The sequence below is a fragment of the Notamacropus eugenii genome, chromosome 5 (genome assembly GCF_028372415.1).
Source record: "Notamacropus eugenii isolate mMacEug1 chromosome 5, mMacEug1.pri_v2, whole genome shotgun sequence".
NCBI classification, from domain to species: Eukaryota; Metazoa; Chordata; class Mammalia; order Diprotodontia; family Macropodidae; genus Notamacropus; species Notamacropus eugenii.
The window spans coordinates 319,887,064-319,903,708 of NC_092876.1; the positions used below are offsets into that span (position 1 = coordinate 319,887,064).

Here is a 16,645-nt window from a genome sequence, read left to right on the forward strand (position 1 = left end):
AGAAAGCCATGTTACATAAAAAGCTCTAGAAATTTCAGATAATTGTAGTGGGTCCAAGTAGACTGTAATGCATACAATGGGCACTATTAATTAAACTGAATTGAAACCAACAACTGTAGTGATTTGGTTGATGTGGAAGGGTTCAGAAGGTGAGTTCCACATTGTGCTGTCAATTTCTAATGACAGAAAGAGAAGTGTGCAAAGATAGGAAAGAGGCAGTTACATGGAAAACAATAGTCCCAGCATTTAGGGTAAGTCAGCCCTAAGCCCATCCTACTAAAACTCACCCAAGACTGGGTTGCACTAGCATTTTCAGAAAAATTAGCTAGAAAACACCAGGGGATCATAAAGTATGAAAGCAATTCACAGAATTATTCTACACGTAAAATACTCCAAAACTGAAAAAATGAGAACAATGGCAAATTGCCCAGGCTAAAATTTAGGTGACCTTTTAAAAACTGAATTAAAAAACTTTTGTGGCTGAAAATCTGAAAGAGAAAAAGGTAGCTTTCCCTTCAGGATTGCTTTAGATTATGCAATATTTATTTCTGAGGAATATTCTATGAAAAAAGGTTTTTAAAAATGAGTTACCCAATATTTACCATTAATTCCCCATAAATATCAGTTATTTTATTTCATATTAAAATAACAAAGTAAGTTTTATCAGTGTAATTCTTAAATATATTTTTAGTTCTGACTCATCTAAAATTAGAATGCTTTTTCAGCAGGTCACACATCCAACGGCAAGAATGGGTGAGTTAAGTAGAATGTGCATTGGTAGTTTAGTTTTTGTGCATACATGGATAGAAAGTAAACTTCCAAAAATACTGTGTATTTTGAGAAACAAGAAAACAAATATTGAATATTTTTATTGTAAGGAAAAGGATAAAAAGCAAAATTCCCTACTTCACTTATTTGGCACAGAAAAATGTAACAGCCAAATGAAAACATCAAAAGAGCAACACAATATTCCCTCTTCTCCTAGGTGTGTTTTCATTCACTGGTATTCAACCAATTATAAAACAGTAAAGGTCAAAATAAAGTCCATAATAAAGTAAAGCCTGATTATTTCTGAACATACAAATTCAGAATACCTAGGTAGTAATCTTAAATTTCTCTCCACAAAACTAATAAAAAATGTTAACAAATCAATGAGTTTAAAAGATATATGGGATTTAAGAAAACTTTCCAAATATATTAGAAGCATCTATTTATATGAAAGCAAACAAAATACCAATAATAATTTTTATTGGTTTCTCACATGGAAAGGGGCTTGTTAATTCCTTTTCTATAAAATTAAAGGGAGAAATCAGGCCAGAAGCAGAAAATATGCAATTAATGAGGTCACAAAATAATCAGTAATGAATTTCAGGCAGAACTCAGCGTTTTCCAATGTGGTTATGCCCTCACTTAAAACGTATACCAAATTATATACAACTACACCTTAGTTCTAAAGCAGTTGTATCTAAGACTGAAATCAAGGCTAGAAATTGAAGTTTATTATCATGGAATAAACAACAATTTTAATATGGAATTCACTTGAAAGTGTTTCAGGAAGAAATATTGTCAGCTTAGTTTAAGAAAAAAATAAACCTTCCAGATTTCTTCCTAAATTTCTCACTGAATACAAAATAAAAAGAGTATAAAATTTAGCTTCCTACTGATAGATCTATTTTAGACTTAATTTAAATTAAACAATAAATATTTATTAAGTACTCATGCCATGTATGTGGTTCATAAAGCAAATGACCTTATTTCATGTTATGCCAAAGTAATCAACAAATTTACTCATATTTGATCAACAAAATTAATTTACACACATAAAATTCAATAATTCTATGTTCTATATACCTTGAATGTTTCTATATTACAAAGTTTCTTTTTACAAATGTGATATTCAGATTCAAAAAGGTATACAAGATTAATAACTCCGCTAATTTATAGATGTTTCAGTATTTTCTGTAGATTCCATAGTTTCTTCCATCCTTTTTACTGTTCGTCTCAAATAAAAAACTGATGAACTTAAGGGTTGATATTTGTACCCATACATCATGTAGGCTGTACTACTCACATAGTAATTATCATGTAAGTACTGAGGGATAGATGTACTATTCACCTCTATTCGACTACTAAAAGCTCATTGAAGACAAGGACTCTCTTTATAATAATTCTGAACTCTATTGAGAAATTAACAGAAAGCAAAATGCTAATAAATACTGGCTGAATAAAGAGTTCTGATTGTGATTTACTAAAGTAAAGGTATACTTAAGTAAGAATCAAATACATAATTGAGTTACAAGCTAAGGGTTCTTTAACACTCAAGTTTTCCAAATGGTTACTTCTCAAAATAATTATTGATATCATTCTCTCCTCAGTATTAATTATTTTAAAACATAGTGATAAATGTGTATTAAATGAATATGATTTGCGTGACTTTGAGCAGCAAGCTGATTTATGACACCATGTACCATTTTGTAAGTGAAATGATTCAACAAATTTTTCTTTTTTCAAATCATTTTTGCCTGCATAGGGATCAACCCAGGCACTTCATGTGTCAGAAATTATAACTTCTTCTTTTCTTTCTTAGAGGCCTACGTTAATACAAAAGCCTGAAAAGCAGTAAAGATTTTCTCCTCTATAATTTACTTTCCTTCTACATCAGTACAAGCTGAATTCAAAAAGGACACAAAAGAAAAATCAACATGAAACTGTGTGTCCCAATGAAAGTCAGTGTCAGCAGCGCAGAGTCCCAACAAATCTAAAGCTTGGGACTATAAACCATGACATTCAAATATAAACATGGTAACATAAGGTACAGAAGATGTTATTAAAACCAGTACAGGTTACTTGTATATTAGTAAAGTAAAAAGTTGATTTCCCAAACCTTTGGAATTGGAAACCCTTACAAACTTGATTTCATCATATAATACAATCTACTGGGCATAAAAGTATAAATCATAAAACCATCACTAGAAGTAAAATCTCTTTACAACTATAGTTCTTAACTTTTAATCAATTTCTAAATGTTCATGGTAATAAAATTAGGAATGGATGAAAGAAATGAAAATAACAAAATCTCAAAAATATAATTTCTGAGTAACACTTATAATCTCCTCTACTTTGTGGGTCAAACTTGTAGAAAATTCAACTGAAGATGTTGGATGAAAAGAAGATTACAGTAGTCAGTCTTTTTTTAAGAATATATATAGCCCTATTAAAGCCAGCATGGAATAGCGTTTAGGGTGCCGGATTGGAATCAGAAAGACCTGAGTTCAAGCCCTGCCAGATACATACCCTAGGTCCTCATCCTTTCAGTGCCAGAAGCAACTTTTAAGATTCTAACTCACAGACTAGTTGCTGATTTGAATTTATGGAAGGCAATGCGCCATTCCCTCCAATGATGAAGTTCATTAAGTATAGTCCAAAAAAAGTAACACCATTCTCACCTGCTGTTCTCGTCCTCAGTGAAAGCAAAACTAGTTTTATATTCCAAGTTTCAAAGGAAAAATCATTCCCATTTTCTCCTAACCATAACTACAGGAAAAACTGCGTTTCATTTAAACTTCCGTACTTAAAATAAGAGTTAAGAGCTCTACTGACAAAGAAAAAAGATGGGAGGCAACTCCTGTCCCCCCAAAAAGGAAAAACTTTTCAGTCAGATTTGGGTTCTTCCCAGCTAATAAGATCTGACAGTCACAGATTCGGAGCTCAAAAGGCTCTCGGGGGCCATCCACTCAATTCTTTCATTTTACAGGTGACAAAACAGAGAAGAAGGTAAGTGATAAACAGCAAAGTTGAGCTCTGAACCTGAGTCTTCCAAATCCAAATGCAGTATACTGTCTATCATACTGCATAAGTAAGGAATTACTTTGGTGAGGTTAAACAAGTCACATATAAGCCAAAATGAGCACAATTTTTTTAATATGTCTAAAATTAATTTTTTGTCAAAAACTTTCACAATTACGCAATCTTAATAGTGTATATACAATATAGAAGTTGAAGATATTATCTCACTCTAGCTATAGAATTATTATTCTGTAAGTAAGATAAAGTAAAACCTAACAATTTTAGTGATACAAAGGAACAATATCTTTCTCCCTTGTTCAAACTGTATAAGGAATACACAAAGGGAACTGCTGGACCTATCTTTTAACTATTCACAAGGGAGTTAGTTATACTAATGTTGTTAAAGTATGAATAGAAATGAAAATCCTGAACACCAATTTCTGTAGCCCAGTCTTTTTTTATTTATCCATGATTGTATGTATAAGTGGAAAGCTTTTAAGTTTGTAATATACTGGAATCAAGAGTTAAGACTGCAGAAGTACTTTTATTGACCATGATCAAAACAGTGTAGGTTCAGGCCATATTCTTAAAAAATAAAACTTCTGGACCAGAGTTATAACCAACTAGTACAAGATATAGCTTATATGTTCCAGTTCGTGTTTCTGTGTGTAAATGTGTGTAGCTGTCTATTACAAGATACACAATGCAGTGAAAAAAATTTCATCTTTAATTTCACCTTTATTAATAATGTTACCCCTTCCTCTTTGTTCTCTATATAATGCTTCACTAAGCATTATGGAATTTCAGAAATAAAAGAGTAATTCATACAAGCTATCATTTAAAGAGGGTTCTCCATCACTTAGAAGTGACTATTAAGCAAAGTTGAGGAATACGTGGGCCCAAATGTGGTTCATGGAAAAACTAATTGCTGTAATTTATGCATCAATACAAAAAAAGTATGGCTAATGGAACTAATAACTTGTTAAGCAATAAAATTTGTGAGAATATTTCTAAAATTTATTGCCATGAGGATGTGAGCAATCTGAATAAAATGTCATCATGTTGATATTCAGTGTTTATTAACAATAAAAATGGCACCCAAAGTAAGAAACAGGAAGGAATCAGATCCCTTTCATAAGAGGCATATATATATGAAGGCAACTAATGTGAAAACATACTTGTACTCAACTCCATGACCAAACTAACTTTAAGGGAAAAACACCAAAAATCTGGAAAATGGGACTTAAAAAACAATTGTGGGTCACTGAAAGTTCTGCTTTCTTTAAGGATTATGCCTAAGGATTTAAAGATAGAATGGAGAAGAGCTGGTACTGTTGTACTGTGATTACTTAGCTAAAAGTGTCTTCCCTATTTAAATAATTCCAATCAGTACTGTTGATACACATACCTCGAAGAATTCTTTCCTCATGGCAACGTAGAAAGTCCCAGATTCTAACAGTTCCGTCATCAGAGCATGTAGCAAATTTATTATCCGTGGGTGAGAAACTGTTACATGAAGACACACAGCAGGGGAAAGAAGTCAGCATTTAACAGATTATCTGTGCTTCTCAGACAGGGCAAAATAAAATACTGTATGGCGTTATAAACAGGATGAAAGGGATAGTATCCAACAATGGTGCCATTGGAGAATGGTTCCAGCTGAAAGGCACATTTCAACAAAAGATGAATTCAGCAGAGTATTTATTCCTGCTTGCTAGTATTCAATCCTCTATTCTGAGAATGTATTTTAAATAGTGATGTAACAATTTATTCTTCACATTAATTCTGCATGTCTCCTAAATATAATTTTGTCCTTTGGTGCCGGCAAAAAAAAAAGGGGGGGGGGGGGGGAGAGGGGAAGGGATGGGAGATGGAGGAGTAGGAAGTGAGGGTCAGGAGTAACATACAGAAAGACACAAAGAGAAACTGAAGAACAGCTGAACTAAATTAATTATATAGTTGGCAATATTTCTGAAAACATGCCACTGTGAAACATGTAGAAACAATGCTCAGTACATCTTTATGGAAAAAATATAAGTAGAAGTAGGAAGACAGTTGTATAGTGTTTGCTAAACAGTCCTATGTAAAATGTTTCTAATTCATTTGAAAATGTTTGTATGAAGATTTCCTCATTTCCTTCCTAGAAAGCCCCATAGAAGCTCTTCCTATAGTGTAACTACAGGGAAACAGGAATTGTGGTTAAAGCCCAACTAACTCCTGCAAATGAAAAGCAGTCATTTCCTTTTCAGTGCAGTTAAAGGTTACCAAATTTCACTAATTTATTTCAAAAGCATCACTGTTATAACTAAGGGGAACTGATGTGGCAATTCAGTGTAAGGATGACACTAAACCAGACAGTTAAGCACAAGTACATTTATCTGACTACTCCATAAGACACAAAAGAAGAAGAGTGATTGCCGTGGGTGGTGTTTTTGTAACAATGTCAACCTTCTACCACACAGGGGCCGCACCAACCTAAAGGAATGCCGCATAGCTTTATTCTGAGGCTGCAGCAATTCTTCAGATTCAGATATGAAACATTTCTTCAGTTTTACTGTACATACTGAAAGATTATATTTAACAGCTTGCTGAAAATATCACTTTAAACTCTACTTTAAAAAATACACTTTCATAACTGATGTATCAACAGTGAACCAGGAGAAATGTCCTACAGTCTTCTCGTCATGATTTGCTTGCTTACAATTTCAAAGTCTGAAGAACCCATTCATTAATCCTTTAATGTTTTTCACAACCACAGAGTTTATCTGTAAGGGTTTTTAGTACTAATACTTCTTATCTGAAGTCTTGGAATAACCAAGCCAACCAGTTCTTCACTTAAGCTTTTTTCTTGTATTTGTGAGAACTATGTAGGTGTTTTATTTCTGTAGGCTTTATATTTTATTCATTTGGATTATTAAAGTCTGAATTCTTTATTTGGATTGAAATATTCTTGTCTTACACAATGAGCATCAAAAAGGAATAACTTAAATACATTGTAAACCATATATATGAAGAAAAGAATACCAGTGCAAAATGCGGCAGACAATACATCTCTAACATATTGCAGAGGCGGATACTGGGACAACACTACTTCAGAAAGGTGCCAGCAAAATGTTGAGCATGTGGAAACAAAGGAAAATATTGTGTTTCTAGGGTGCACAAAGTTTCCCAGAATCTGACAGAGCCCATGCATCTCTGCACCCAGCATACATTTAGAGATCAGTCTAACCATGACAATAGGAACTACAGAAAATGGTATATTGTGTATAAACCTGGCCTCTCTAATCGCCTCCTTATGTGCCTGGAACATCTTGACGTTGTTCATGTTGGACTGCCAATATTTCACATATCCCCCGTGGTCTGCTGTCAGCATCCACATGTCATTGTGTGACCAGGTCATGGCCCTCACTGGGCTATCGTGAGCCTGTGGAATCACAAAATATTTGTCAGGTACTTCTTCAAGGTTTACTGATCTACAAGATCTAAAGGAGCACATTTTGTGATTCTGTGTTACAACAACAATTAATCTTGATCTATGTTTTAAAATTATGTAAAATGAGAGAACACTTTGCATTCTTTATAGTCCAAGAGAATGAGACTATCATCTGATGAATACAGTTACCTGTAATATTGTTTCAAAATTGAAAGTGAGTCCATTCCACAGGGTAAACTCTCCACTGGAAGCCCCAGTAACCAACCGTCTCCCTTCAGGAGTCCACTGGGGAAGAGGAAGAAAAAAAAATGAAAGAAATATGTTTAAAGAAGTCAGAGTTCCCCAGACTATCACTGCTTCATGAATGCTTCAACTTTCTTTACATTCTTTCCCAAGTAAAAGATATAAATAGAAAATCTTGGCTTTTGCTCAAAATACCTCCTCCATATATGAAATTATGTTAAAGAACACTGTTTTATTCTATTCATTTAAAATAGTTTTGATGCACTGGATAGAAATCAGGGAAATAGTTTAAATATGAATTTCACAACATTATATTTAAAACTACCTGTGCACTGTATATCTACAAACAGGATATAAAGATTGTATTTCACAAGTTACCTAATAAGCTTATGTAAAATACACCAGTCTAAGTAAAGAACCTATCTTCCAAGAAATAAATGCAAAAAGCAGTGTGACAGCATAATTACTGGTAACCCAATTTAAGAAGACACATTAAGAGGGCAGCGTGAAAACGCATATATTATGAAAGTGCTGATTTGTTAAATTATACTAAAATCATAGATCATGTTAATTTATAAATTCACTCAAAATTTAAACAAGCCCATAATTCTCAGGAAAGCCTTTCTAAGCCCATGTAATGTACATTCATGATGAGTTACTATTAGACTAGTAATCTAACATTCTGCTTTGGTAAAGAAATAATAGAAATGGTGACTAGAGCAACAACTGAGTTATCTAGCACAGTCAGGAGATGAGATTTTTCAGGAATAGCAAAATAATTTATGTAGTTTAAATTTAACCATTAACCACCAAATCTTTTTTTTCCTTTTCTCTCTTAAAAAAAGGATATTTTCTTAAACTATATCACAGACATAGTGTTTACTCTGTCCCAACATTAAATGACCCCCAACAACAGGACTTTTTCAATTGGTATTTTTTTCTGTCTATACAGACTCTCCCAAAGGGATGAAATATGTATGGTAGTATGTCCTTGAATTAACCCTCCCCAGCCTATTAATTAGTTTTCCTCTTTACTTAATTAGTATTTCTCTTTCTTATTGTTGTGCCTATTCCTTTTTCTCACCAGTAGTTCTGATTCTTGACACTCTTGTTGCATTTTATTGCCAACCCTTTGATCGTTCAATACTGAAAAGCACTGCCTCCCCTTTTTGCCCTATTCTTTTACTCTAAGTGTCCTGTATTTCATTGTCTTAGGCAACACAACACACAAGTAAATGAATCATCTTCCTATCCTTTTTGTTGTCAAAAAAGACAAATCAACATGCCAAGGAAAGTCTCCAGCATAACTAAGCTTTCTGTGTTACTGTTCATATATGGAGACATTTTCCTTACGTACTCCAAGGTACACAACCATACCAGATAATCAAGACCACCAGATATTTCACAGCCAAATAACTAACATGTTCATGAAGGTAAAGCCTGAGGCTTGGTAACACAAGTAACAGTACCTGACTCACACATATCCCACCAACATCAAGAAAGAAGTCAGAAAGGAACATATATCCTACAATGCATAAGTAGATAAGAAAGATGGGATAATCCGTGACCCTTCCCTCCAAGCAAGGCAATTCACTAATTTTGACTTCTAATGATTTATCTGTAAACTTATAATTTAATGACAACCAGTCTAGAGTAGCAGCTCAATTGAAAGGGCAATAAATATGTAATAAAGAAGTTAAGCAGACCCAGAGCCTCAGGAATACATTTTAAAGTTTTTTATAATGAGCAGTTTCCTCATTTTAAAAAAAACTGTATTATAATTTGGAATGTACAAATTAAGAACAGTCCCCCAAAACCTAAAATAATACTTACTCTAACAACAAATACTGGACATTTAACTTTATTGGTAGATGTCCGAACAAATTTGGTAGTTACTGCATTCATAGGATTATTCAGCATTCCTATAGGTGGAACCAGCTACAAAAAAAAAAAAAAAAAAGAATGTAGAACAAAATAAGCAAAACAACTCTAGCAAATGAAGTACCAATAATAGTAATCTTCACTATTTTTCTTTAAAGATGTATGCAGAGCAATAAGGCTTTACAAAATGCTCTATATAATACAACAAACAACCTCTAGAATTAGAAGTTATCATTAAACAGATAAAGAAATAAAGGCATAAAAGTTCATCAATAATACACATATTAATGGTAAAAAAAAATTAAAATATCTCAATCTTATTTAATCCTATACACACACACACAAATGAATGAAAGAATCCTTCTTTAATCCTTTCTCAAATTTCAATATAATTTTCATGTTACATATCTCTTGAAACAGAATTTGGTCCTTTCATGATAAGATTTGACATGGAATAACAATATCTTTCACACTTTTAAAAAATATTTGAAAGATATTATTTTTAAAAATAATATTATTTTTCCCCAGTTACATGCAAATACAATTTTTAACACTCATTTTTTAAAAGTTTTGAGTTCCAAGTTTTCTTTCTCCCTTCCTGAAATAGTAAGCAATTTGATGCAAATTATACATGTTCAATTATGCAAAACATTACATATTAGTCATCTTGTAAAATAAGACAGACCAAAAGGAAAAAACAAACCATGGGAAAAAATACAGAAAGTAAAAAAATAGTATGCTTCAATCAACATTCAGTCACCATCAGTTCATTCTCTGGAGGTGGATAGCATTTTTCTTCATGAGACATTAGAACTGTCTTGGATCACTGTAACAGCTAAGTCGTTGAGTTCATCACTGTCCATCACTGTTACTATGTACAATGTTTTACTGGTTCTGCTCACTTTTACTTTTATCAGTTCATATAAACCTTTTCAGGTTTTTCTGATATTCCCCTGCTCATCATTCTTAAGGCACAGTAATACCCCATTACAATCACATACCACAACTTGTTCAGCCATTCCCCAATTGATGGGCAGCCCCTCAAATTCCAATTCTTTGCCACTACAAAGAGAGTTGCTATAAATACTTTTGTATAAATAGGTTCTGCCTTTTCTCATTTTTTTTTTTTAATCTCTTTGGGATACAGACCTAGTAGTGGCATTGCTGGATCAAAGGGCATATAGTTTTGTAAACCTTTGGGCACAGTTCCTAACTGGTCTCAAGAATGGCAGACCAGTGAGAAACATTATTTCTTAGGGTACTTTCAGAGCTCAGAGTATCTACTCATCAAACTTTCCAAAAAGGTATGCTTTCTTATATGATTTTGACAAATTGATACTTACATCATTATAATATCCTGCATCAGGTTGGATTGCCCGCATATCTCGTTGGTCTCTCTGCCACACTCTGTTCTGTGATTTGTTTAAGAAATAAAAAATTGATTATATTCAGTTCTGTCCTCCAATGATTCATGAGAAAAATACAAGGATATGTAATAGGAGGGGAAAAAAAACAGGACTGAGACTACACAGTGAGTACTGTGAAATTCCTAAGCTACGGAATAGTTTGAAAGCTGTATAATCTATCAAGGCCAAGAGAACACAAGAAGCTAAAGATCAAAGTCAAGATTTAAAACGAGAGGATTTGTACTTTTAAAATTAACTTAATTTGAAAAAAGCAAATGCTATACCTAAACCCTGCAAGACATTACTGAGGGTTTATTCTTTTGATGCTTTATAACAATGAAATATAATAACAATATAGCTAAGTACACAGATGAGTAAGTTTAATACGTTTTCTCTTTGAAGGGTAGAGGGAAGAGGAAATTCTGGGTGACTGTTACAAGTATTAACTCTTTGGGCATTATGTTTCAATTATACTCTTTTTAAAATTTAAAAAGGCCTTTCTTCTAATATGTTCTACATTTCTACATTAGTAAACAGAATGTTGGACATAACCATCTTTTCTTGAGGACTTAGGGTTTTCAACCCTGTTTTCCCAACTGTTTACATTTTGATCAACTATGATATAGTTTACAGAAGTTTAGACACTGAATTTGTTCTGACACAAAGCTATACCCTGAAATGTGCTTTTTCTCATTAAATTTTGTCTCATTTGCCTCTAATAAAAGTGATGGACAGAACAATTAACAGAAAAATGGGCTTCTTACAAAACTATCTACTAGCAATGGCTTAAGCAGTCTCCATTTCAGCTTTTCACACATTCAAGAACTCAGTATTTTCATTAACTTATCTATGTCCTTTGGTATTTTTGCAACATTTCAGTATTACCAACTACTTCAACCTTCCTTGCTGAGTTAATCTAGAATTGTCACAATTTAGAACTACAAAAGATTTTAAATATCATCTAGTGGCCAGGGGTGGTCACAAGACCACATGTGGCCTTCTAGGTCCTTGGATACGGCCTTTTAACTGAGTCCAAGTTTTACAGAACAAATACTTTTTTTTTTTTTAAAGGGGATTTGTTCTGTGAAGTTTGGATTCAGTCAAAGCGCTACTACACCTGAGGATCTAAGGGCCACATATGGCCTTGAGGTGGCAGGTTCCCTACCCCTGAATTCTAGCCCAACTCAATCATTATGCAGATGAGGAAATTGAGGTCCAAAATAATTCTGTAAGCTGCCCAAGTCTACATGGCTAATGAATGGCTACAATTCAAGTTCCTATATTCTTCCCAAGTGCTTTTCATTATCTAATAATGCCCTCCATAGTAGTCTTTATCTTACTTCACTAACGTCTTGCTCTGGAAAACAGGAATTTAATAACTCACCTGCATGACCATATTATCTTCCCTGATTAGAAATCATGCTATTTCATGGATTTTTAAAATGGTGCTACCACAGACTACTGAAAGAAGCCATTTTTAGAACTATGGGTATTAAAAGTGTTACAAGTGGTAGTCCTCTGAGATTTGAAGAGGTCCTATGGCCCTTTTTGTGAATTGTCCAGTTCACAGGGAACCTCCAATTCAAGGAAAGTGCCAGATCAGTCATGTTCACAACTTGATTCTTCTCTGGGCTCTGCTCTTGATTCTCTAGACTTCTTTTTCTATCATGTTCTCAAATATCCAATACCCCACACCTAATCCAATTCCCCTTTACAGATGAAGAATGTGGACTATTAAAATTCATTTATTACTGATATAGTAGATATCTGAACATATTATACGGTGATGAATAGCAAAGTGAGTTTCTGTACTGCTCTCTGGGCAAATGAATTCACCTCCAAAAAAAAAGCATATATTGCTTATCAATGAATTAATTCATATTACCCTATTTACTGTACATATGGGTCTCCAAAAATAAGAGGGAAAAGAAGGTCTAGGCAATGTAAGAAGACAGGATAATGTTCAAAATCTATTAAAACATAAACTACGGGAAATTTCTTGATTTTTATTAGGAAATCAAAGGAATATAAAATGCCAGAATATAAAAAATTGAAATATTAAACAACTTAGCATTTCATTTTTAATATTTAGAAGCTAGCAAAAAAAAAACACATACTTGGAAAATAGGTTTTACTTACTGATTTTTGAAAATATTGTAATCCCACAGTATAGTTTCCCCCCCACCATTTGTTATACTTGTAGCTCCACTGCATAGCCACCACATAGCAAGCACTTGATAAATGCTTCTTGATTTGGAGGAAAAAACTGAAAAGTAAAAACCTATTCTGTATTATTTTATTTTGGTAGTATAAAAACATTTCATGGTTTATCATTGTCAAGGATTATGTCCTCTATGGGTTCCAAATAAAGGTGAGATTCCCTACAGCGCATGGGGTCATGCAGATGTCACTATCTGCAGATGATATACTGTTGACTGAATCTAGTTCCAGAATGATAAAAGGTCTTTAAGATGAAATTCCTCATTCAGTCAACAAGCTTTTTTTAAGTGCTTTTAGGTTCCATGCACTGTGTTCAATACTAATACAAATAAAAACAAAAACACAGTCCCTGCACTCATGGACCTCACATTCAAATGGGGAAAACAAAATGCAAACCATGTACCTCAGAGACATGTAAGGAAAAACTAGAAATGATCTCAAAGAGAAAACATTAGCACAGCAGTTGGGAAATATAGGAGAGGGATCATGAACTGTGAAAGGCCTCATAAAGTGGGATTTTAAATGAGTCTTGAATGAAATTAGGGATCAAGGAGGCAGATGTGAGAAGGGAGAGGCATTGAGGTGGACTGTTATATTTGAAGAACAGCAAGTAAGACAGTGAAACTGGATTCTAGGTTTTGTGGAGAGGGTTAAAGCATAAGACTGAAAAGAAAGGAAGGGGCAAGACTGTAAAGGACCTTCCTTAGAAAAGAATGGCCTAAAAATGATAAAGAAACATACAAAATTAATGAAAAATCCCTATGACACACAGTTGGATAGTGCATAGTATATTAGTAAAACTAGCTAAGATAGAATTTGGTAAAGGAGAGTGAATTGCCCATCCCTGCTTTCTACACACACAGACACACAGACACAGCTCTCTGTAACACCAATATTCTCTTCTTGATGTTGCAAATCATGGAACACTAAAATCTCTGAAGAATCAAAGGATACTGTTTAAGTTGAAGGTGAAGAAAACTGATGATAGAGTGAAAAAGTACTTGTTTAGTCCATTATTACTGCTGCTTTCTCAACCAAAGAGAATGATGTATAGAATGAGGAGAAATGAGGTCACTGCTAAGAAGAAAAATCCCTATACATAGTGTAGTATTTATAGCAGCACTTTCTATGGAAGCAAGAAACTGGAAACAAAGATGCTCATCCATTAGGGAATGGCTAAATAAATGTGGTACATGAATGTAATGTAATATAAATGTAAAAAGGATTATTTACAAGTTATAAGTTAAGAAACAATAAATATGAATATAGAAAAGCATGAAAAAGTGCACTGAGACAAGTGAAGGATAGGATATCCAAGAAAAATAATACACGACTACAAAAAAGTACACAGAAAAAAACAACCAGAAAATAATCAAAAGTGAATGCTGTAAAATTACAAAGAGCAAGTATGGAACCAAAAATGAGAGAAGAGATGGGAGGACCACAGGTGTGAAATGTATATATTTTCAGATTTTTTTCAATGTATCCCTTTAGTTTTGCTGATTTTTTTCTTTCCTCTTTTTTTATTTTTAAAGATATTCTTTGTTATATGGGACACATCTCTGGGAGAAGGTAAAAGAAATAGTAGGAGAAATTTAGGCAACATAAAGACAAAAGACATCAAGAAAAATTTTTTTAAAAATGGAAAGGAGATAAAATGATCAGAACAAAATGAAATTCAAATTAAATGAAGATAATAAGATAGTTGTCCTAAATGAACAATGTAGAATAGTGAAAAAAGTATGCCTCTGGTTTTGGTGGATCTGGTTCAAATTCTGCCACTGATACTATCTCTATGTGTGGTCTTGGGCAAGTCTAACTTCAGTAGAACTCTATCACTAAAATGTAAAAAGTTGGGTGAGATGATCCCCTATGTTGGCTCTGAGGGTTCCTTCCAGGTATGAAACTATGATCTTACTAATAAATTCCATTTCTGGATAATAAAAAATTTAAAAAGGTGACAGCTAAATTGTTGCCAGCGGTTTTTGAGAAATCAAAGAGAAATGCTCTGGAAAGGAAAACAGGTACTATTGTACCAATTTTCTAAAAGAAGTTGGATTTAACAATTCCATTCAGCAACTATTTACTGAAAATCTATTACATCATGCATCATACTGTTCAGCATTAAAGACAAAGACAAAAAAGGTTATTGTCTTCAAGAAACTAATATTCTGATGGGGATGGAATCCCACATTTCAAGCTAGAAGCCCATGAGTTTGATTATCAACTCGTGGCAAAATTATGAGGCCCGTTATTAAAGGAATAGTTTGTGAGCACTTAGAGAAGTGCTAATAACTCTAATCCAAAACAGGCTTGCGAAGAACACACCATAAGAGGCTAGTTTCATTTCCTTTTTAACAAACTTACAGGTAAATCAAATAATAAAATGTACATTAAAGTTTAACACCCTTATGGAAAAGAAAAATATAGACCTTATGACAATGTATTTATACAGATCTGGAATTCAATGAATAACTAGAGTTATAGGCATGATGGTATGTCTCCTCTATTCTCTGCCACTTTCTACATTTAAGTTCAGGACACATTTCAGGAAATAAACTGTTAAGATGGAGAGTGATCAACATATTGACAAGACTTATAACCATTCAATATGAAAATCCGTTGAAAGAACAAGAGATGCTTAGCCCTAGGGAAAATAAAATTGGGATATATTGCTTTGAATGTTTAAAGGACTATCATGTGGAAGAAAAATCACAAAGAACAAACCTAGAATCAATGAAAAGTTGCCATAAGTAAAATTTTTACTAAATATAAAACTCCCTTATAATTAAGCTGTCTAAAAATCAATGAGCTGCCATGATAGTGAATTTCTATCAATCAAAATCTTCAAATGAATACTTGTCAGGAATACTGTAAAGGAGTTTCCTATTCGGATAGGAAGAAGCTTATTCTGTGATTTTTGTCCTTGCAAAGAATAAAAATCGAAAAGATACAGGGTATGATGAAAACTCTATCCTGACCTAAGGGTGTTGGAGGTAAAACAAAACCTCTTTATAAAACCTTGGCAAAAGATCCAACTAAGCCAAATCTTTCAGAAGAACACTTAATTAAAAAAAGGAAAAATTATAAAGAGGAAAAAAATGGAAAATATGTAAAAAAAAAATTCTTTTATAAACTATTTTCATGTCAGACAGTAGAGAAACTACTAGGTAAAGGAGGTAAAAATGGCAATAAAGAGAACAAAGACAGAAATGGCAATCAAGGAAGGTCAAGTACACAGAGAGGAAATCCATATTGGAGAGAACATAATATTGGGGGCTTTGTGAAATTAATTCCCAAGTAGCCTAAGAAAGGGAAGATACAAAAAGAACTTGAACTTTGTCAACACTAAACAAGTAACAACTACTCAACAACTACCAACCTATATATACCTTTTCATAAAATTCATAAAGTATACATATACCAAGGGCAGCTCAGACAAGCATTCTAGTATGGAAGAGGAAAGATTCTGCAAAAAATATTCCAAAATAGACAACTCTTACTAACACACAATTTAACAAAAGACGAAGAGAATGCTAAATCCTACTATGCTGATTAGTTGGCTATAAGAAAGCACCTAATTTCTACAGAGTAAAAACACTTCTGTTAAAGCTCTCTTCCAGCCAAGTATACTCCTCTATAAAACAAAATTACTCAAGACTCCCTAAAAGATGTA

At 33.3% G+C, this 16,645-nt stretch overlaps 1 protein-coding gene across 4 annotated transcripts in view; it reads right to left on the minus strand.

The window, feature by feature from the left end:
* Positions 1–16,645, minus strand: part of WDR33 (WD repeat domain 33) — a 117,508-nt gene that overhangs the window by 48,500 nt on the left and 52,363 nt on the right. For all 4 annotated transcript variants that reach the window (XR_011967892.1, XM_072613452.1, XM_072613453.1 and 1 more), the window contains 5 exons: positions 10,687–10,755; positions 9,296–9,400; positions 7,409–7,504; positions 7,059–7,210; positions 5,195–5,292 (listed from right to left, as the gene is read on the minus strand). Coding sequence is in view for 3 of the 4 variants with exons in the window: in XM_072613452.1 (XP_072469553.1) it covers positions 5,195–5,292; positions 7,059–7,210; positions 7,409–7,504; positions 9,296–9,400; positions 10,687–10,755 (520 nt within the window). In the remaining variant the exon portion in view is untranslated. The remainder of the gene's footprint in view (positions 1–5,194; positions 5,293–7,058; positions 7,211–7,408; positions 7,505–9,295; positions 9,401–10,686; positions 10,756–16,645) is intronic.